Source organism: Coloeus monedula (genome assembly GCF_965178545.1).
Source record: "Coloeus monedula genome assembly, chromosome: 4".
Classification (NCBI taxonomy): Eukaryota; Metazoa; Chordata; class Aves; order Passeriformes; family Corvidae; genus Coloeus; species Coloeus monedula.
In genome coordinates this window covers 75,584,765-75,608,186 of record NC_138784.1, presented here as the reverse complement: position 1 = coordinate 75,608,186, position 23,422 = coordinate 75,584,765, and the positions used below count along the sequence as shown (strand labels likewise).

Below are 23,422 nucleotides of genomic sequence, written 5' to 3'. Positions count from 1 at the left end.
CCTGGATGATCAAGTCTCACCTTATTCCCAGGCCAACATCCAGGAATTCCTTGGAATTCCTCCAGGGATGGCAGCTCCAAAGCTCCCTGGGCAGCCCCTTGCAAGGCCTGAGCGCCCTTTCCATGGGGAAATTCCAACCTGAGGCCGTTCCCTCTTTTCCCATCGTTTATTCTTTCAGGAATTCTGCGGCACCCAGAATTCCCAACTCCAACGGTGTTTCTGGGTTTAATCCACGTGAATTGGATGGGAAAATTCCATTTTCCCTCTCCTTTTCCTGACGGGAACAGCAGCCTGGACGAGGCAATTCCCAGCTTGAAATCCTGCTGGTCCCAACTCCTGTTGGGTGGGATTTTCCTGGGAATTGGAATCCACCTGGAGCCAGCGGGGCTTCCTTGGCAAACACCAGGACAAGAGCATTTTCCATGGGCTTTTCCATGGGTTTCCCATGGATATCGAAGCAGAGGAAGGCGAGGGGAGCACATGGAAACATTGGGATGGCCAACGGAATTTTCTGGGATCAGCTCTGCCCCATCCGATGCTTCCTAATCCCCCCAGGATTCCATGGAAAGCTCCTGGAAATTCCCACATGGAATCATCCTGGAAAATCCCAAGGAAAAACCAGCCCAGATCAGGGATCAGATTTCCAGGGATCACCAGGACAGGATGGATTTTCCTGGAAAATCCAAAGCCGTGCCAAGAGCACCGGGAATTGTTTCCATGAACAACAAGGGGCTGGAAGCGCCTCTTCCCCAAATCCCAAATCCCTGAGCAGCAGGAAAAGAGCGCAGCTCCCACGGAATTCCTCATCCAGAATTCCCATGGGATTCCTGAGCCACGACTCCTCCCAGATTCCTCACCCACAGCTCCCATCAAACCCCATCCCAGGATTTTTTCCCAGTTTGGGTTTTCTGGGAATTCCATGACAGACAAGCACAGGGAAACTTTGGGAATTGCAGGAAAATCAGGATGGGAGAGGAAGGTCCCTCCTTGTGCTCCGGCCCCTTAAGCCCCTCCGGAATAAACAGCAGGAATGAAGGGAAAACCGGGAAAAGCAGAGCTCTAAAAATCTTGGAAAATTCCCCCCAAACGGAAGCCACGGCGAGGGAAAAAAGTGGGAAAAAGGAGAAAGCCAGGAGGGGGAAAAAAAAACCCAAGGAAAAAATTCCATAGTTACCTACTTCACGGAGCTGCTGGCCTGGAGCATGGATGGGAATGGGAAAGAGAAAAAACCATGGAAAAGAGAAAAAATCATGGAAAAGAGAAAAAATCATGGAAAAGAGAAGAAACCATGGGAAATGTGCAGAGCAGAACAACACAGACACGGAACGTGGGAATGGGCTCCCAAAAATCCCTGGGAATTATCCCCTGGAATGTTGTCCAGGGAGGTGTGGGCTCCTCATCCGGGTCAGAGCATGGGCGGCTCCCGAAATCCCAAAAAAGAGCCCAAATTGGGATGGAATTCCAGGTCAGGACCATGGAAAATCCCTAAAATCCCAAAAAAAGATCCCAAATTGGGATGGAATTCCAGGTCAGGACCATGGACAGCTCCCTAAAAACCCCAAAAAAGAGCCCAAATTGGGATGGAATTCCAGGTCAGGACCATGGACAATCCCAAAAAATCCCCAAAAAGAGCCCAAATTGGGATGAAATTCCAGATCAGGACCATGGACAGCTCCCTAAAATCCCAGAAAAAGATCCCAAATTTGGGTGAAATTCCAGGTCAGGACCATGGACAATCCTTAAAAATCCCAAAAGAGCCCAAATTGGGATGGAATTCCAGGTCAGGACCATGGACAATCCCTAAACATCCCAAAAAAGAGCCCAAATTTGAGTGAAATTCCAGGTCAGGACCATGGACAATCCCAAAAAATCCCCAAAAAGATCCCAAATTTGGGTGAAATTCCAGGTCAGGACCATGGACAATCCCAAAAAATCCCCAAAAAGATCCCAAATTTGGGTGAAATTCCAGGTCAGGACCATGGACAGCTCCCAAAATCCAAAAAAAAGAGCCCAAATTGGGATGGAATTCCAGGTCAGGACCATGGACAATCCCAAAAAATCCCAAAAAAGAGCCCGAATTGGGATGAAATTCCAGATCAGGACCATGGACAGCTCCCTAAAATCCCAGAAAAAGATCCCAAATTTGGGTGAAATTCCAGGTCAGGACCATGGACAATCCTTAAAAATCCCAAAAAGAGCCCAAATTGGGATGGAATTCCAGGTCAGGACCATGGACAATCCCCAAAACATCCCAAAAAAGAGCCCAAATTTGAGTGAAATTCCAGGTCAGGACCATGGACAATCCCAAAAAATCCCCAAAAAGATCCCAAATTTGGGTGAAATTCCAGGTCAGGACCATGGACAGCTCCCAAAATCCAAAAAAAAGAGCCCAAATTGGGATGGAATTCCAGGTCAGGACCATGGACAATCCCAAAAAATCCCAAAAAAGAGCCCGAATTGGGATGAAATTCCAGATCAGGACCATGGACAGCTCCCTAAAATCCCAAAAAAGAGCCCAAATTTGGGTGGAATTCCAGGTCAGGACCATGGACAATCCATAAAAATCGCCAAAAAAGATCCCAAATTTGGGTGGAATTCCAGGTCAGGACCATGGACAATCCCTCCAAACCGAAAGAAGATCCCAAATCCCACCGAAATTCCAGCTCACACCATGGACACCCCTCCAAACCCCAAAAAGACCCCAAATCCCGCTGAAATTCCAGCTCAGACCATGGAGAACCCTTCAAACCCAAACAAGATCCCAAATCCCGCCGAAATTCCAGCTCAGACCATGGAGAACCTTTCAGACCCCAAAAAGATCCCAAATCCCACTGAAATTCCAGCTCCAACCATGGAGAACCCTCCAAACCCCAAAAAGACCCCAAATCCCGCTGGAATTCCACCCAAACCGGATCCCGAAGAACACAATCCATGAAAACCCAACACCTGTCCCCATTCCCGGTTTTTCCCCGCTCCGTGATCCCAATGCTCCCCAACCCTACGGAATCTGAATCCCCCCCTTTGGAATTTCGGGTCACGCTGGAAAACTGGGACAGTTCCGAGGTCAGCCTGAGGGACACCGGGATGAGGAGTGGAATTCATGAGGGATTTTCTAATTTTGGGATGGGAATCGGGGCCAGCTGCCAGCTCAGCGCCAAATATTCCCGACCGGAATATCTCCCGGATTTCTCCATTTTCCAAGGAAATCCGGGCAGTGACGGCACTTCCCGAATTCCAGCTGGTTGGGATTCGAGGTTACTTGGAGCCCTTTGTTTATGGGGTGTCATTCCAGGTGGGAATAACGATGATTCCCAAGCTTATCCGGAGCCAAGGAGGGAGCAAATCCATCTTGAATTCCCAGGAAAATCTGGGAATCATTCCCAAAAACCCGAAGAGGTTTCCATTCCTAAGGTGCCAGCTCGTTTCTGGGTTTTTCTGGGAACATCCCATAATTTAGGGATGGGCAGCCAATGGAATTCCCCTGGGGAAGGAGATTTTTCCGGAGGATGGAGAAAAGCGACGCTCGAGTGCCAAATCCTGGGAAAAGCGCCGGGAAATGCCGGAGCACCGAAATGATTCCTTCAAATTTAAACCCCCCAAAAAGCGGGAATTTTGTTAATTTGGCAAAATCTGGGAATTTCACTCCCAAATCGAAGGTTTCTGTGTTCCCTGCTCCTGATCCCAAATGTTGAGGCTCTGATTCCTGAAAAGATCCAGGGAATGATCCCAGGGATCCCAGATTGGGTCGATAATGGAGGCTCTTCCTGAGAATTCCAGGGAAAATCCTCTCTTTGCTCCCAATTCCAGCTCTGGGAATGATTTAAAGGAAGGATTTTGGTGCCGAGGCCGCTGCTCATCCGAGTGGGAAAAGGGATCCCATTCCAAAGGAAAGGATCCACCCAAAACCGGGAGCCGAGGAAAATCCATCGGGATCAACGTGGAAATCCGAGCAAAACCTCGGGAATTGGGAAATTTTGCCAGATTTGGATCCAGCTCCGGAGCTGAGGCCACAAGCCAAGGCCAAGGGATACAAGCAGGAAATGTGGGAATTCTGTCCCAAAAAATGGAGGGAAAAGAGCAGGAGATGTGGGAATTCTGTCCCAAAAAGGAGGGAAAAGAGCAGGAAATGTGGGAATTCTGTCCCAAAAAATGGAGGGAAAAGAGCAGGAGATGTGGGAATTCTGTCCCAAAAAGGAGGGAAAAGAGCAGGAAATGTGGGAATTCTGTTCCCAAGGAACGGAGGGAAACAAGCAGGAAATGTGGGAATTCTGTTCCCAAGGAATGGAGGGAAAAGAGCAGGAAATGTGGGAATTCTGTCCCAAAAAGGAGGGAAAAGAGCAGGAAATGTGGGAATTCTGTCCCAAAAAGGAGGGAAAAGAGCAGGAAATGTGGGAATTCTGTTCCCAAAAAATGGAGGGAGAAAAGCAGGAAATGTGGGAATTCTGTCCCAAAAAATGGAGGGAAAAGAGCAGAAATGTGGGAATTCTGTTCCCAAGGAACAGAGGGAAACAAGCAGGAAATGTGGGAATTCTGTTCCCAAGGAATGGAGGGAAAAGAGCAGAAATGTGGGAATTCTGTCCCAAAAATCCCAGTTTTGATGGGATCTCCCTCTTTTATCTCCAGGATTTCTCCAGGGATAACTGATGGGAATTCCCAGCTTTTCTCCCAGATTCCAGGGACAAATGGGAATATTCGGGAATCACCCCCCCTCATCCTGGAGATTTCCATCATTTTCCGATGGTTTTTTTATCCACTCCTTTTTAAAAAGTCTCCTTTTTTCGGGAATTTCAGAAACTCTGGGATGACTCCAATGGATCCCGGCCGAGTTTGCCGTGGGAATTCTCGGTCTTCTCCAAACAAGGAAGAAATTCCATTAAAAACAGGGAAGTAGGGAATGAAAAATCCGGGAATGCTGCAGGAAACAGTCGGATTAGGACCGAGGAGCTCCCAACACTTCCGAGCTTCCCTGCGGATGTGGAAATTTGGGAAGAGGGATCTTCCCGGCAAAACTCGACGCTGCAGGAAAAGCAAAGCACGGAAAAAGTTGGGAACTTTTTAATCCCGAGCAAGATCCCTCCACTGGAATGGGAAGCGGAGGCAAAGGGACACGAGAATTCATGGAATTCTGGGATGGTTTGGCTGGGAAGGACCTTGAGGATCGTCCCATTCCGATCCCTACCAATTCCCACATTCCCAGCTCGCTCCAAGCTGGCTTGGACAATTCCAGGGATGGAGCAGCCACAATTCCAACCCTTTTTCCCACAAAAATCCTGAGGCCATCCCCCCAAACCATCCCCAAATCCCAAATTTTTCCTTGGATTTCCAGGCAGGAAATTGGGATTTCGGGAAGTTCAAAGCGGAGCGGCGCCGAAATTCCGCGGAACTTTTCCCGTTGACCCGAAATCCGTCCAATCCCAATGGAAAAATCCCGGCCTGACCTGAAATGAAGGAATTGAGCCCGGGAAAAAGGCGGAGTGGGGACAGATGGCATCGCCAAGGGCTTGGATAATTTTCCAACCAGGAACCAGTGGCGTCCTGGCTTCTTCCCAAATGACCTTCCTGGAGGAAAAACCAGGAGGAGGAGGAGAAATTCCTGACCTTGGGATGAAGGCAAAACTTCCCCAGGAATTCCGAGCCCTGGAGTAGCCGTGGAGAAGCTCTGGAATGAACGGATCCAAGGAAACGCGGCTAAAAAGGGAAATCTGGGATCGGGAAGGATCCAGGGAAGGACGTGGAGCTGTCGGAGCGAATCCAGAGGAGACTCCGGGAGGATTCAAGGGATGGAGCTGGGAGGAAAAGCTGGGAAAACTGGGAATGTTCCCCTGGAGAAGGGAAGGATCCAGGGAGAGCTGAGAGCCCCTTGCAGGGCCTAAAGGGGCTCCAGGAGAGCTGCAGAGGGACTGGGGCCAAGGCCTGGAGGGCCAGGAGGCAGGGAATGGCTTCCCAGTGCCAGAGGGCAGGGCTGGATGGGAGATTGGGAATTGGGAATTGCTGGCTGGGAGGGTGGGCAGGCCCTGGCCCAGGGTGCCCAGAGCAGCTGGGGCTGCCCCTGGATCCCTGGCAGTGGCCAAGGCCAGGCTGGACATTGGGGCTGGAGCAGCCTGGCACAGTGGGAGGTGTCCCTGCCCATGGAATGGGATGGGAATGATCTCATGGATAGGGATGAGATGACCTTGGAACGTCCCTTCTCCAAATCATCACGGAGTTATTGAGGTTGGGAAAGAATTCCAAGGTCACTGAGTCCAAGCTGGGCCTGATCCCAGCCCTGAGAGCCACATCCAGGAATTCCTCGGACACCTCCAGGGATGGCGACTCCAAACCTCCCTGGGCACTTCCAAGGCCTGAGCGCCCTTTCCATGGGGAAATTCCCAGACCTGCCCCTGCCCCGGCGCAGCCCGAGGCCGTTCCCTCTTTTCCCGGCCTCATTCCCACAGCAGATCCCGATCCCCGCTGCCTCCGGGCAGGAGCTGTGCAGAGCCACGAGGCCGTTCCCGATCCCTGCCCGGCTCCCAGCAAAGCTCCCGCGGCCCCGATCCCGGGCCAGATCCCGCTTTTCCCGGCCTCTCCCTGCACGGATCCCTGGCAGCCCCTGCCCAGCCCGGGGGGGCTCGCGGGCCCTTCCCGAGGCACTGCCGGCATTCCGTGGGCAAGGATTCCCGAATTCCAGGAGCCCGGGCTGCTTTGGCTGGGAAGGACCTCAAAGCCCATCCCGAAGGTGCCCCCGGAGCCTCCTGAGGAGGATCCTGTGGAAAGAGGAATCCTGGGATCCGGAAGGTTCCAGAGCTGCATTCCCATGGGAATTGCAGCCGGAGAAGGGGTCTGAAAGTGGAGAGAGGAATCCCAGAATCCGGAATTATTCCCTGATAAACCAATCCGTCTATCCCAGCAACCTCCAGCTGCTCCAACAAGAATTCCACAAATCCAGCGCCACAGAATTCCCAACTTTCCCTTCATTTCCTGGGAGCAGCCGGGAATGTCCCCACGGAGAGGAAAACTCCTCCTCATCCCAAAGGGCCGAGAAATGAGACTCCAAACCCAGCATTCCCGATTCTTCCCAGGTTTCCAGGCTGGATTTTCCCTCCCTGCTGTGCCTGGGAAGGATTTTTCCCGGTGCCCTTGGAATTTCCGTGCCGGAGGCTCTCGGTTCTCCCATCTCATTTCCTCCCTCATGATCCGGCACGAGCGGATCAAGGGCAGCCTCTCCTCTGCTGGAATTCTTTTCCATAAAAATAACTGGATTGAGTCTCGCCTTTGGCATTCCAAAGTTTCAAGACGGTGCTGGAATTTTCACTGGAAAACCCAACCGGAAAATCCTGGGAATTCCTAAAGAAAAGCAGCTCCTGCTGCTCCAATTCCAGCCCTGAGATCCCAAAGTTCGGGAGAACATTCCCAGGAATTTGATTCCAACAGGGAATGGCAGCTCCAGGTGGGAGCCAGGGTTGGATTAAAAGCTCCCGGGAATTCCCAAGGAAAACCCGCACAGGGAATCTCCCGCTCCTCCAAATCCTTCCTGCAATCCCAAAGTTCGGGAGAACGTTCCCAGGAATTTGATTCCAACAGGGAATGGCAGCTCCAGGTGGGAGGCAGGATTCCATGGAAAGCTCCTGGAAATTCCTGCCTGGAATATTCCTGGAAATTCCCAAGGAAATCCAGCCCAGAGCAGCTCCCGCTCCTCCAATTCCATCCCAGAGATCCCGGAGTTCAGGAGAACATTCCCAGGAGTTTCTTTGCTTCCTCCATGGAATGGCAGCTCCAAACGGGTGAACTTCCAAGAATTCCTGGTTTTCCTCCTCCAGCAGCTTCCCCAGATCCCTCCCCACATCCAAGGGCACCCCAAATCCCTCTTCCCTGCCATTCCCAAGAGAAAAATTCCCGGATATTCCGCCATTCCAACCTCATCCATCTGGGATCATCCCGGTTTTTCCTGGATCCTGGGAATGACCGGGAAGCGCCTTCCCCCCCCCCATCCCAGTTTCCCACCCCCACCTCCTCTTCCCGGCCTTTTCCTGCTCTTCCCTCTGGGATTCCTTCCCATGGACTCAGCTCCGCACAGGATTTTCCCTCGGGATCTCTCCAAGAGCTCATTCCATGCAGAATTCCCAGCCTGGCCCAACCTCCCATCCTCATCCAGGAATTCCTGCAATTCCCATCTCCCACCCTTCCAGCTCCACCTTTTCCCTTCCAGGACCTTCCACCCCCAACATTCCCATTCCCAGGAATCTCCATCATCTCTCCCATCATTCCAGGATCCTGGAGACTCCTCTTGGCCGGAATTCCTGCAATTCCAGCCTCCCATCCCAATCCAGCAATTCCTTCCATTCCCACATCCCACTTTGCCCACAGCTCCACCTTTTCCCTTCCAGGACCTTCCACCCCCAACATTCCCATTCCCAGGAATCTCCACCATCTCTCCCATCATTCCAGGATCCTGGAGACTCCCCTTGGCTGGAATTCCTGCAATTCCAGCCTCTCCCAGCTTTTCCAGACCCACCCGAGCTCGGGGCTTGGGCTCGATCCGGGATTTCCCCTCCCCCAGCCGCTATTCCCGGCTGGGATCAGCCCTTCCCCGCTTCCCGAGGCCCCAGGAATCCATGGAACATGACAAAGCAGCGGCGCCTCGGCTCATCCCGGCGTTCCAGCAGAGCCAGGAGCTGCCAAGATTCCCAAAAAAGCCATTAATCAGCCTCCTGGAGCGATTCCATGCGGGAAAGGATTCACTTTGAACTCCTTCACCCTCCCAAAACACCGGGAATGATCCAGTGGGAAGCGATTCCTGCTCCGAGGGGTCACTCCACATCCTCCCCCTCCTCCCCCCTCTTCCCACAAGTTGTTTTTTCCCTGGAGATCACATGCCAGGGAATTTTTGGGATGAATAAGTGAATCCCAAGGATTTTGTGGCAGCGGCTCCAGGACCACCCACTCCATGGCAGCACGAGGGAAAAACTGGGAAAAGGGGGAGGGAAAACACCGGGAAAACAGCAGGAAAAGCATTTGGGATCGCAGGGATCCTTCCCGGATCCTGGAATCCCACAGCTGCATCCCAGCAACGCCCATCCCATGCCGAGATCCCAAATGAAACCCCTGGAATTCCAAGCGCATCCATGGAATTCCTCACCCCAGGCCCTTCGCAGGCTCCTCCCGCTCTCCTGAGGGAAAACAAATCCATGGGAACGGCAGCGGGAATGTCGGAGCCGCCGGAGGATGCTGGAGCAGCAATTCCAGGCTGGGAATATTCCCTGTCTCCCTTTCCCGTCATTCCAGAGGCTCCAGCCCCGCGTCGTGCCAGGAATCGGCAAAAAAAATCGCGGAGGAGGGAGAGGAGGAGAAGCTCCCGAAACTTTCCGGGAGAAAAAAAACCCAAACTATGGAATTCTCCGGCTGGCAGGGAAGCTTTTCCTTCCCCCTGGAAGCCGGGAGCTGGAATTCCGACCTTCCCTAAGAATTCCCAGCCCAAGGCAACGGCAGCGCCGCCGTTATCCATGAAAAGCTCTGGAAGCCGCGCCTGGAAAAGCCGCGCCGGGAATGCTCTCGCAGGGTGAGGGGGGATGGAAAACGGGAGCTTTGGGATTGGGAATGGGATTTGGGAAGCGCCGGAGGAGGAGGGGAGCGGGATGGGCACGAGGTGGGGGAGGGGGGGGGACAAGGACACGAGGCCACGGCCGAGAATGGGAAAGCCGGGAATGGGAAAGCCGGGAATGGGAAGGGAGCCGGAGCCGGTGCCGGCCGGGATCGGCGGCCCCACAAAAGGGGTGGGGAGCCCAAAGCCCCACAACCAACCTGGGGACCCCCACAGAGCTGAGGCCCCAAAACCAGGCTGGGGATCCCACAAAAGAGCTGGGGAGCCCCAAAATCCTGCAGCCCTACAAAAGAGCTGGGGAGCCCCAAATCCTACAGCCCCACAAAAGAGCTGGGGAGCCCCAAATCCTACAGCCCCACAAAAGAGCTGGGGAGCCCCAAATCCTCCAGCCCCACGAAAGAGCTGGGGAGCCCCCAGCTCTGCAGCCCCATAACCAGGCTGAAGACCCCAAAAGCTACAGCCCCAAAACCGGGCTGGGGACCCCACAAAAGAGCTGGGGACCCCAAAACCCTGCAGCCCCACAACAGGGATGGAAACCCCAAAGTCCTGCAACCCCAAAACTGGGATGGAAACCCCACAGCCCTGCAGCCCCACAGCCGAGCTGGAGACCCCAAGACACTGCAACCCCACAGCTGAGCTGGGAATCCCACAAAGCTGCAACCCCACAACCGACCTGGGGGACCCCACAGCCAGGCTGGGAACCCCAAAAAGCTGCAGCCCCACAGCTGAGCTGGAGACCCCACAGTTCTGCAGCCCCAAAACCAACCAGGGGACCCCACAGAGCTGCAGCCCCAAAACCAACCAGGGGACCCCACAGAGCTGCAGCCCCACAGCTGAGCTGGAGACCCCAAAAAGCTGCAGCCCCACAGGTGGGCTGGGGACCCCACAGGTGAGTTCGAGACCCTGTAGTGCCTCAGCCCCACAGCCAGGCTGGGGACCCCAAGGCACCGCAGCCCCACAGATGGGCTCAGGACCCCACAGTGTTTCAACCCCACAACTGCAGAAGGGATCCCAAAGCCCTGCAGCCCCACAGGTGGGCTGGGGACCCCACGGAGCTGCAGCCCCACAACAGAACCGGGCACCCCACAAAGCTGCCGCCCCATAACCGGGCTGGGAATCCCACAGGTGGGCAGGGGACCCCAAAAAGCTGCAGCCCCACAGCTGAGCTGGAGACCCCACAGTTCTGCAGCCCCAAAACCAACGAGGGAACCCCACAGAGCTGCAGCCCCAAAACCAACCAGGGAACCCCACAGAGCTGCAGCCCCAAAACCAACCAGGGAACCCCACAGAGCTGCAGCCCCAAAACCAGCCAGGGAACCCCACAGAGCTGCAGCCCCACAGCTGAGCTGGAGACCCCAAAAAGCCGCAGCCCCACAACCAAACCGGACACCCCCAAAAAGCTGCAGCCCCACAACCAAACCGGACACCCCAAAAAAGCTGCAGCCCCACAACCAGGCTGGAGAACCCACAGGTGGAGCTGACACCCCAAGACACCACAGCCTCACAACCAGGCTGGAGACCCCGTGGTGTTTTAGCCCCACAGCTGAGCTGGAGACCCCAAAAAGCCGCAGCCCCACAACCAAACCGGACACCCCCAAAAGCTGCAGCCCCACAACCAAACCGGACACCCCAAAAAGCTGCAGCCCCACAACCAAACTGGACACCCCAAAAAGCCGCAGCCCCACAACCAAACCGGACACCCCAAAAAGCTGCAGCCCCACAACCAAACTGGACACCCCAAAAAGCCGCAGCCCCACAACCAAACAGGACACCCCAAAAAGCTGCAGCCCCACAACCAAACAGGACACCCCCGAAAGCTGCAGCCCCACAACCAAACCGGACACCCCAAAATCTGCAGCCCCACAACCAAACCGGACACCCCAAAAAGCTGCAGCCCCACAACCAAACCGGACACCCCAAAAGCTGCAGCCCCACAACCAAACCGGCCACCCCAAAAAGCTGCAGCCCCACAACCAAACCGGACACCCCAAAAAGCTGCAGCCCTGCAGCCAGGCTGGAGACCCCACAGCGCTTGAGCCCCACAGGTGCTGTGCTGGGGACCCCACATCTTTAACCCCACACCTGCGCAGGGCATCCCGAGGCACCGCCGCCCCACAGGTGGGCTGGGGACCATCGTGGCCACCCCAATCCCTTCACCCCACAGCCGCCCGCTCCCCCCATCCCAGCGCAGCTCCGCCAGTGCCGCATCCAGCGCGGGCCGCGGGGCAGCAGCCGGGACTCCTCCCGCCCTCCTCGGCCGCTCCCTCCGGGTGTCCCTCCGGGTGTCCCTCCCGGTGTCCATCCCGCTGTCCATCCTGCTGTCCATCCCGGTGTCCATCCCGCTGTCCATCCCGCTGTCCCGCTGTCCATCCCGCTGTCCATCCCGCTGTCCATCCCGCTGTCCCCACTCACCCTTGACGGCCTCGCCGCGGTTGAGCTGGATCTCGCCGTCGCCCTGCGGCGCGTAGCTCTTCACCACGATGAACTTGCGGCCGGGCACGGCGCTGTAAAGCTTCCGCTTGGGCCCGCGCAGCGGGGCGGGCGCGGCGTGGGGCGCGGGTTCCGCACCGGGGCCGGCGGGGGGCCCGGCGGGGCCGGCGGGGCTGTAAACGAACACGTAGGTTACGGTGCTGATGCCCGGCAGCTCGCGGCTCGCCCCGCCGCGCCCCGCGGGCTGCGCCATGGCCGGGGCGGCGGCGGGGGGTTGGGGGGGATCCCCGCGGGGCTCAGCGCGGCCCCGGCGGCGCCGCCCGGGCGCGGGCAGCGGCGGAGGTTGGAGCGGCACCGGCTGCGGGGCGGCCGCCGCCCGCCACCGCCGGCTCCATGGCGCCTCGGCGCCGCCCGCCCCGAGCTCCGCTCCGCTCCCTCCGGCGCACCATGGCCCGGGGCAGGTGGGGCCGGAGCCCGCGGCTCCTCCCCCGGCGGGCGGGGACGGAGCTGGACCGGCCGCCCCCGCCTCCGCTCCGCTGCCGCCGCCGCCGCCGCCGCCGCCGCCCCCGCTGCCGGCGCGGCCCCGACCCCGATGGCGCTGCCGGGGCCGCTCCCGGGGCTGCTCCCGCTGCCGGCGCCGCCCCCTGGCGGCCGCTGCCCGCGCTGCCCCGGGGCGGGAATGGGCGCGGGAGAGGGAATGGGAGAGGGAGCGGGAATGGGAGAGGGAGAGGGAATGGGAGAGGGAATGGGAATGGGTGCGGGAGAGGGAATGGGAGAGGGAGCGGGAATGGGAGAGGGAGCGGGAATGGGAGAGGGAGAGGGAATGGGAATGGGTGCGGGAGAGGGACAGGGAGCGGGAATGGGAGAGGGAGAGGGAGCGGGAATGGGTGCGGGAGAGGGAATGGGTGCGGGAGAGGGAGCGGGAATGCTCCCCATTTCCCATTCCCAGTTTGGGATGCCCGCGGTGCCAATGCCCGGCCCAGGGGTCCCTGAGGGTCCCCGGTTCCCATTCCCGGTTTGGGATGCCCGCGGTGCCAATGCCCGGTCCCTGAAGGGTCCCCAGATCCCATTCCCAGTTTGGGATGCCCACAGTGCCAATGCCCGGCCCAGGGGTCCCTGAAGGGTCCCCAGATCCCATTCCCAGTTTGGGATGCCCACGGTGCCAATGCCCGGCCCGGGGGTCCCGCAGCCCCCGCCCCTCCCAGCGCCGCCCCCGGCGTGGCCGCAGCCTGGGGGTCCCTCCTGCTGCCCCTGTGGCCGCTCTTTGCCCCCCTGCCCCATATTTGCCCCCCTAATTCCATCTTTCCCCTCCCAATTCCATCTTTTTCCTCCCCAATCCCATCTTTGTCCCCCCAGGGTGACACGGTGGGGGCAGAGCTGTCCCCTCCTGCATCCCGGCTCCTCGGAGAGCCGGGAAAGGGATGGAATTCGGATGGAATTCCTTGGGATGGGACCGTTCCAGTGGATCCCAGCACATGGAAACCACGGGAAAAGCAGGAATGGGGACCCCAAAACTGCCACAGAGGCGACACAAGGTTCCCATCGGAAAGCGTTTCCTGGAATTGCCATCCTCTGGGAATGGTGGGAATGGCGGGAATGGCGGGAATGGGGGAATGGTGGGAATGGCGGGAATGCAGGGATTGCAGGAATGAGGAAGTTCTGGGAACGGGGGAATCGTGGGAATTGCGGGAATGTTTGCTTGGAGCATCCCCGAGTGCGGCGAGGGCGCCGAGACACCGCGACCCCGCTGCCAGCGCCACCCGTGCCCCACCCAGCGCCACCTGCAGCACCAGCACCCCCCAGCAGCTTTCCCCCTAAATCCCAGAATTCCAGAGCTTGGAAAACAATTCCAAGGGCACCAAGTCCAAGCCGGGCCTGATCCCAGCCCTGAGCCCCGCATGGAATTCCAGGAATTCCTCGGACACCTGCAGGGATGGGCACTCCAAACCTCCCTGGGCAGCCCCTGCCAAGGCCCGAGCGCCCTTTCCATGGGGAAAAAATGCCATGGGGAAAAAATTCCGTGAGCAAAAAATTCCACGAGCAAAGCTGCCCGGCTCCGCTGGGATGTTTTCCATGGGAGCAAATTCCCGGGCATTTTTCCAGCGGAGCTTTTCCTGCATCCCCTTTATCGGCCCACACCAGGAGGCTCCAGCCCCGATCCGTGAATCCGGAGCTCATCCCGGCCGGATTCCGGAGCAGCAGCCGGAATGAGGGATAAAACCAAGCGCGAGGATTAAGCAGCCCAGGAGATTCCCAAAATTCCCGTCGGATCCGAGATTTGTCCGCGCTCAGTGCCAGCATCCTCCCGCTGGGATTCCCACGGGATTCCGAAGGCAAAGGGAATTTTGGGAAGGAGCAGCAGCTCTTCCTCCCAGCCTCGGTTTTGCTTCCCATGGAATTTTTTGTCCTGGAGCTCTCCCATCCCGTTGGAATCGGAGGTGGGATGGATGGGATTCCACATCGGCTTCCAGGGAATTCCAGCCCATGGAATCCATCCGGGTGCTGCTTCCATCGGGAATTGTCCGGTTCCAGGATGGAAAAACTTCCTCGGGAATAAACTTGGGATAAATCCCTGCACACCCTCCAGAGAATTCCCATCCCAGGTGGATGAACGGACCACGATATTCCCAAAAATCGCTTCCAACGCGTCCAACAATCCCCAAAAAATCCGGGATATTTCCATTTTGATGGGATTTCATGGGAATGATGGGAAGTGAATTCCAGCTGGAGGATTCCAGGATTGGTTCAAACAACACTTCCCTTGGGAATTCCCAGAATTCCCAGAATTTCTGACTCCTCCTTCCCAGCATTTCTGACCCCGTTTTCCGGGATTTCTGAGCTCTCTTTCCCGGGGAAAGGAGCCTAAATCCTGGGAAGAGCATCTGGAAGGAAGCGGGGGGCTCATCCTGGGGAAAAGGAGGATCAGGAGGGACATTTTCCCTCCAGAATTCCATGGCAGGAGGGGGCAGCCAGGTGGGATTTGGGATCTGCTGCCAGGGAAAAACAGGGAACAGCCTCGAGAATTTGGGAAAACCCCTGAATTCCTGCAGAAAATGAGAGAAAATCCCCAAATTTCCACACAGAATTTGGGAAAATCCCTGAATTCCCACAGAAAATGAGAGAAAATGCCCAAATTTCCACACAGAATTCGGGAAAATTCCTGAATTCCCGCAGAAAATGAGAGAAAATGCCCAAATTTCCACACAGAATTTGGGAAAATTCCTGAATTCCCACAGAAAATGAGAGAAAATGCCCAAATTTCCACACAGAATTTGGGAAAATCCCTGAATTCCCGCAGAAAATGAGAGAAAACCCCTGAATTCCTGCAGAAAATGAGAGAAAGTTCCCGAATTTCCACACAGAATTTGGGAAAATCCCTGAATTCCCACAGAAAATGAGAGAAAATTCCTGAATTTCCGCACAGAATTTGGGAAAATCCCTGAATTCCCACAGAAAATGAGAGAAAGTTCCTGAATTCCCGCAGAAAATGAGAGAAAATTCCCGAATTTCCACACAGAATTTGGGAAAACCCCTGAATTCCCCCACAGAATTCAGGAAAATTCCTGAATTCCTGCAGAAAATGTGAGGCAATTCCTGAATTTCCACAGAGAGTTCGGGAAAATCCCTGAATTCCTGCAGGAAACGAGAGAAAATTCCTGAATTCCCACAGAAAATGAGAGAAAATTCCTGAATTCCCCCACAGAGTTCGGGAAAATCCCTGAATTCCCGCACACGGCTCCGTATCCATGGAACACCCGGACGGAATTCCTCTGGAAGAACATTCCCGGAGCTTTCCCTTCTCCGGGATGAGCAATCCCAGCTCCCAGATTTTCCTCCTCCCTCCATCATTCCAGATCTTTCTCCGGAATCTCTCCATCTTTTCCTTATCCCAAAGAACGCGGCACCGCTGCCAGCATTCCGTAGGGATCCCATTCCTGGATTATCCCGGGATTCTCCTTCCCCGCACTTGGACCCAGCTCCGGCTCCATCCAGGAGCCTCCAGGGTTTTTTCCATGGAGCCGTTTTCCGGCTGGATGCTCCCAGAAAATCTTTGGGATCAGCAGGAGCCTCCCCAGCCTGTCCATCAAAGGATTTGGGAATGATCCCGAATCCCCAAGTGGGACAACCCTTCCGGAATGATCAAAAGCCATTCCTGAGCCCTCTTTTCCAGGATTTTTGGCCCCTCTTTCCCAGGATTTCTGATCCCTGTTTCCCAGGATTTCTGATCCCTGTTTCCCAGGATTTCTGATCCCTCTTTCCCAGGATTTTTGACTCATTTTCCAGCATTTCTGACCCATCTTTTCCCGGATTTCTGATCCTTTTTTCCAGAATTTCTGACGCCTCTTTCCAGGATTTCTGATCTTTTTTTTCCAGAATTTCTGCCCCCCGTTTCCCGGGATTTTTGACCCCTCTTTCCCAGGATTTCTGATCCCTGTTTCCAGGATTTTTGACTCATTTTCCAGCATTTCTGCCCCATTTCCCAGCATTCCTGACCCATCTTCTCCCAGATTTCTGATCCTTTTTCCCAGCATTCCTGACCCCTCTTTCCAGGATTTCTGACTCCTCTTTCCCAGGATTCCTGACCCCTCTTTCCCAGGATTTCAGCCTCACTCCCCAGCATTCCTGACCCCTCTTTCCCAGATTTCTGACCCCTCTTTCCCAGGATTCCTGACCCCTCTTTCCCAGGATTTCAGCCTCACTCCCCAGCATTCCTGACCCCTCTTTCCCAGATTTCTGATCCCTCTTTCCAGGATTTTGGACTCCTTTCCCAGCATTTCAGCCCCCTTTCCCAGCATTTCTGACCCATCTTTTCCAGGATTCCTGATGCCTCTTTCCAGGATTTCTGATCTTTTTTTCCAGAATTTCTGACCCTGTTTCCCAGGATTTTTGACTCATTTTCCAGCATTTCTTCCCCCTCTTTCCCAGGATTTTGGACTCATTTTCCAGCATTTCTTCCCCCTCTTTCCCAGGATTTCTGCCCCCTCTTTCCCAGGACATGATCCCACCGTGCTGGATCTTCCCGGCGGGATCCACTCGGGAAGGAGCCCTCAGAGCCGCAGGACGCAGAGAATCCCAGGAGCAAAACCATTCCCAAGTCCGATTTCCTTGGAATTCAGCGGAATTCCCAATTCCATTCCCTGGGAAGGACGGATGTGGCCGATGCCGAACCCAGGGATGTTTGTGTGGGAAGTGCCGTTGATTCCCGGTTATTCCGCATCCGCATTCCCAAAAAAACGCAGCACATGGGAATCCCGGGATGGAGCCAGCCTGGGAACACGGCCCAAAATGTGCCACCGGAGCTGGGCAGTGACACAGCCCTGGTGGCCGTGGTGGCACCGGGGAGGTGGCATCAGAGTGGTGGCATCAGGGCGGTGGCATCAGAGTGGTGACGTCAGGGTGGTGGCACCGGGGAGGTGGCATCAGAGTGGTGGCATCAGGGCGGTGGCATCAGAGTGGTGACGTCAGGGTGGTGGTACCGGGGAGGTGGCATCAGGGAGGTGACATTGAGGAGGTGGCATTGAGGAGGTGGCATCACAGTGGTGGTGTCACGGTGGTGGCATCAGAGTGGTGGCATCGGGGAGGTGGCATTGAGGAGGTGGTGTCACGGTGGTGACATCAGGGTGATGGCATTGAGGAGGTGGCATCGAGGAGGTGGCGTCACGGTAGTGGCATCAGAGTGGTGGCATCGAGGTGGTGGCATCAGACCAGTGGTGTCAGGGAGGTGGCATCTGGGAGATGGCATCGGGGAGGTGGCATCAGGGTGGTGGCACTGGGGAGGTGACATCAGGGTGGTGGCATCAGGGTGGTGGCATCGGGGTGGTGGCATCGGGGTGGTGGCATCAGGGAGGTGGCATCTGGGAGGTGGCATCTGGGAGGTGGCATCGAGGAGCTGGTGTCAAGGTGGCATCAGGGTGGTGGCATCGGGGAGGTGGCATCAGGAGAGGTGGCATCACAGTGGTGGCATCAGGGCGGTGCCATCGAGGAGGTGCCATTGAGGAGGTGGCATCAGTGAAGTGGCATCAGGGAAGTGGCATCAGGCCAGTGGTGTCAGAGAGGTGGCATCTGGGTGGTGGCACTGGGGAGGTGACATCAGGGTGGTGGCATCGAGAAGGTGGCATCAGGGAGCCGGCGTCAAGGTGGCACCGGGGAGGTGGCATCAGAGTGGTGGCATCAGGGCGGTGCCATCAGAGTGGTGACGTCAGGGTGGTGGCACCGGGGAGGTGGCATCAGGGAGGTGACATTGAGGAGGTGGCATTGAGGAGGTGGCATCACAGTGGTGGTGTCAGGGCGGTGGCATCGGGGAGGTGGCATCGAGGTGGTGGTGTCACGGTGGTGGCATCGGGGAGGTGGCATTGAGGAGGTGGCATCGGGGAGGTGACATTGAGGAGGTGGTGTCACGGTGGTGACATCAGGGTGATGGCATTGAGGAGGTGGCATCGAGGAGGTGGCGTCACGGTAGTGGCATCAGAGTGGTGGCATCAGAGTGGTGGCATCGAGGTGGTGGCATCAGACCAGTGGTGTCAGGGAGGTGGCATCTGGGAGATGGCATTGGGGAGGTGGCATCAGGGTGGTGGCACTGGGGAGGTGACATCAGGGTGGTGGCATCAGGGTGGTGGCATCAGAGTGGTGGCATCGGGGTGGTGGCATCGGGGTGGTGGCATCAGGGAGGTGGCATCTGGGAGGTGGCATCTGGGAGGTGGCATCGAGGAGCTGGTGTCAAGGTGGCATCAGGGTGGTGGCATCGGGGAGGTGGCATCAGGAGAGGTGGCATCACAGTGGTGGCATCAGGGCGGTGCCATCGAGGAGGTGCCATTGAGGAGGTGGCATCAGTGAAGTGGCATCAGGGAAGTGGCATCAGGCCAGTGGTGTCAGAGAGGTGGCATCTGGGTGGTGGCACTGGGGAGGTGACATCAGGGTGGTGGCATCGAGAAGGTGGCATCAGGGAGCCGGCGTCAAGGTGGCATCAGGGAGGTGGCATCAGCAAGGTGGTGTCAGGGAGGTGACATCAGGGTGGTGGCACTGGGGAGGTGACATCAGGCTGGTGGCATCGATGAGGTGGCGTCAAGGTGGTGGCATCAAAGTGGTGGCATCAGAGTGGTGGCATCAAGGTGGCATCGGGGTGGTGGCATCGGGGTGGTGGCACCAGGAGCCACCCAGAGCTGCCGGTGGCCACGGGCTGATCTCCAGGTGGGATCCGACTTCAGCCCCGGGGCTTCCCCAACATTCCCAGCATCCTTTGCTCAGAATTTCCAGGACCATTTGCCCAACGGTTCCGGGAGCTTTTCCCCAACTTTTCCAGGATCCTTTGCCCAACGTTTTGAGATCATTTCCCCAAAATTTCCGGGATCCCTTCCCCAACATTCCCAGGATTGTTCTCCCAGCATTCCCAGGATCATTCCCCAACATTCCCAGGATCCTTTGCTCAGAATTTCCAGGACCATTTGCCCAACGGTTCCAGGATTTTTTCCCCAACATTCCCCGGATTTTTTGCCCAATATTCCCAGGATCACTGTCCCAACATTCCCAGGATCCTTTGCTCAGAATTTCCAGGACCATTTGCCCAGTGGTTCCAGGATCTTTTCCCCCAACATTCCCAGGATTGTCCTCCCAAAATTCCCAGGATTTTTTCCCCAACATTCCCCGGATTTTTTCCCCAACATTTCCCGGATTTTCCCCCCAATATTCCCAGGATTATTCCCCAACATTCCCAGGATCCTTTGCTCAGAATTTCCAGGACCATTTGCCCAACGGTTCCAGGATCTTTTCCCCAACATTCCCAGGATTTTCCCCCAACATTCCCCGGATTTTTTCCCAACATTCCCAGGATATTCTCCATGGACACCTTTCCCTACCCCAGGTTGCTCCAAGCCCCCTCCAGCCCGACCTTGGACACTTCCAGAGATGGGATTTGACTCCAAACACCACCTGGAAACCTGGAATTGTTCCTGCACAAATCCAAACCTCTGGATCCCACCTGGAAACGCCCACGGAGGGAATTCCCACTATTTATCTCATTCCCTAAATCCGACAGCAGCAGGAAAAAAAACCCCAGGAGTTGCTGGGAATTCCTGGTGCTCCTTTGGCTGATGGCAAAGAGGGCAAACTTCCCTACGGATGTGGAAATTCCCAAGGGCTGAAAGTTGGGATAAACAGGGACATTTCGGATGGGGAGGGAAGATCCCACCTGGAAAGCAGCAGTGGGAATTAAGGAAGGATTTTGGGCCACACCCGGAATGTTAAGGAGGGATTAAAGCGCTCCAAGGATTCTCTTGGAAGCTCCGGTTGTGTGTCCAGGGCAAATGGGAAATGGGAATGAGAAAAGCTGGAATTCAGACACGGAATTCCTTGGGATACAAAAAAAACCTGGAGCAAACAAAGCCCGGCCGGAAGAGACGTGGGATCCGAGGGAATTGTCATGGATGGGTGGGAAAAGGAGCTGCTCCCGGGAATCTCAGCCTCGGATCGGCTCTTCCCCAAATCCAGGGGATGATTCCCTGCTCCAAAGCCTCCCTTCCCAAAGCGGGAATATCTGGGATGCATCAGGAGCCGAGCAGGGCCATCCCTTCCTTCAGGAAAACCAGGATGGATCCCAGCTCCTGCCCAACTTCCCAAAGCCACAGAGGGGCTGCCAGGCCTCCAAAAACCGGGAATGGGGCTGCGATGGATCGGGATGAGTTTCGGGAATGAAATCTCCGGAGGGATCATCCCAGCCCAAGGAATTGGATCGGGCAACTCGTGGTGTTGGAGTGGGATTGGGAAAAGCGCGGAGGCTCCGGCACGTGGGGAGTGAGTCACAGTCACAGCCGGCAGAGAGGGAGGAGGGATCCAAGGAAAACCTGGAAAACGCCTGGAAAAGTTCTGCTGTCCCAACCCTGCTGCTCCCGGGCACGGCTCAGGGATCCCCTGGAATTCTGGGAGCAGCTCTGGAAAGCCCTGGAAGGGCTGGAGTGGGGCCAGGGAAGGGAGTGGAGCTGGGAAGGGGCTGGAAAAGTCCAGAGGGAGCCGGGAACAGGCTGGAAAACTGCAGAGGGAGTTGGGAAAGGGCTGGAAAATTCCGGAGGGCTGGAAATCCCTGGAGAGAGCTAGGAAAGGGCTGGAGAACTCCAGAGGGAGCTGTTTTTGGAAACCAATCCCAATTTTCCTGAGAGTTTCCACCCTCGGAATCAAAAATTGGGACAACACGAAATATTCCTGATATTCCCTAGAAAACCTGTCCCAGAATCCATTTTTTCCCTGGGATTTTTCCAGGAAAATGTGAGAGGACTCCAGGTATTTATGGATATCCCATGCCATGGAGCGAAGGCGGTTTTGTTGGGAAGGAAAACTTCCAAGGTTTTTTTCCAACTTGAACCGTTCTAAACCCTCAGGCTGCAAACCTGGGAATTTTTCCTGGAAATTCCACAATTCCATGATCCTTCTATCCCTGAAAAACCACAGGAGGACGTGGAAATAATGGAGCCAAACTCTCTTTCCCAGGGATCTTTTCCCTGTAAAAGGTTGGGAATAATGCGGCCAGCTCCGGGAATCCTTGGGAAGTTTGGGCAAGGAGTTGGGCTCCAGGTAATTTTGGGAATATTTCCAAGACTTTCTGGATATTTTTGACCTCCCAAAGGCTCCGTATCCCAGTCTGGATCAGCCTCCAGCACATCCCGAATTCCCGAGCTATTCCCTCTGTGTTCGCTTGGTTTCGTGTGGGAATTCCCAGGAATTTCCTTCCTCCCAGCGCCAGGGAACAGGTGGAGGTTTCCCATTCCCGCCATTCCCTATTTTTAATATTCTTCCCGGATTTCCGACTGCTCCTGTCGTTTCTAAGGTAACGATCCCGCTCTCCCAAATCCATCTGCAAGGCACTTGCCCTCATTCCTGATCCCATTCCAAACCTTTCCGTCATCCCCGATCCCATTCCAAACCTTTCCGTCATCCCTGATCCCATTCCAAACCTTTCCCCATCCCCGATCCCATTCCAAACCTTTCCTCTTCCCTGATCCCATTCCAAACCTTTCCCTCATTCCTGATCCCATTCCAAACCTTTGCCCTTCCCTGATCCCATTCCAAACCTTTCCCCTTCCCTGTCCTTCCCATGGGAAATTCCCAGCCTGGAGCACCCGGAGGTGCCGGCGCCGAATTTGCCTGAGGCTGTTTCCAACCCCATCATCCATTTATCCACGGGGAATTTTCCTCTGGAATATTTGCTCTGAGACCCCACCTGCAGAGCTGCCCCAGGCCTGGGATCCAACAGGAAAAGGACTTGGAATTGTTGGAACAATTCCTGAGGAGGCCCCGGAGCTGCTCTGAGGGCTGGAGCCCCTCTGGAGCCAGGCTGGGAGAGCTGGGAATGTTCCCCTGGAGAAGGGAAGGATCCAGGGAGAGCTGAGAGCCCCTTGCAGGGCCTAAAGGGGCTCCAGGAGAGCTGCAGAGGGACTGGGGCCAAGGCATGGAGGGACAGGAGGCAGGGAATGGCTTCCCAGTGCCAGAGGGCAGGGCTGGATGGGAGATTGGGAATTGGGAATTGCTGGCTGGGAGGGTGGGCAGGCCCTGGCCCAGGGTGCCCAGAGCAGCTGGGGCTGCCCCTGGATCCCTGGCAGTGCCCAAGGAAAGCTTGGAGCAGCCTGGGATCGGGGAAGTTTCCCTACTTTTGGAATGGGGTGGAGTTGGATCAGCTTTAGGATCCTTGCCACCCAAGCATTCCAGCATTCCGTAATTCCCACAGAATTCTCCAAATACAACTCGGGTTCCATGGTCAGCACAGGGATATCCCAGAAGCCCTGGACACGTGAAGGACAACCCCATTCCCAATCCCAGCCGAAGCAACATTCCCATTGGACATGACCAGCAGGGATGAGGATAACACGAGATCCGGGCCAATCCCAATCCCAATCCCACCGGTCACACATGGACACTTCCAACGGCGATGGGACGGGGTCACTGGTCACTGTCCCAAGGAGGGTTCCGGTGAGGAACCTCAGCATGGGGGATATCAATGACCACGATATCCACGATATCCACGATATCCACAAATCCATGATATCCACGATATCCACAACAGTCACAATATCCATAATATCCATGATATCCATAATATCCACGATATCCATAATATCCACGATATCCATAATATCCACGCTAATCATGGCTGGGGCCACCACCCAGTGCTGGGCATTGTCCCCTCTGCCACCTCCAAGCCTCGTTTTGGAGATGCCCCCGTTGCCATGGCAATGCCAGAGGGAACTCGGCACCGTCCGAGCCCAGGATGGAGGGAAAAGCCAGGGAAAAACTGAGGGGAAAAAGCCAGGGAACACCAGAATCTGAGCTTGGGATGGAGGGAAAAAATCCAGGGAAAACCCAGGGAAAAACCCAGGGAAAAACCCAGGGAAAAACCCAATGAACACCAGAATCTGAGCTCAGGATGGAGGG

At 55.9% G+C, this 23,422-nt stretch overlaps 1 protein-coding gene across 4 annotated transcripts in view; it reads right to left on the bottom strand.

Annotated features, from left to right (window-relative positions):
* The window catches only part of SHANK3 (SH3 and multiple ankyrin repeat domains 3), a 184,831-nt gene that overhangs the window by 87,807 nt on the left and 73,602 nt on the right, over nt 1–23,422 (bottom strand). For all 4 annotated transcript variants that reach the window (XR_014226343.1, XM_082280130.1, XM_082280129.1 and 1 more), the window contains exon 13: nt 11,990–12,180. Coding sequence is in view for 3 of the 4 variants with exons in the window: in XM_082280130.1 (XP_082136256.1) it covers nt 11,990–12,180 (191 nt within the window). In the remaining variant the exon portion in view is untranslated. The remainder of the gene's footprint in view (nt 1–11,989; nt 12,181–23,422) is intronic.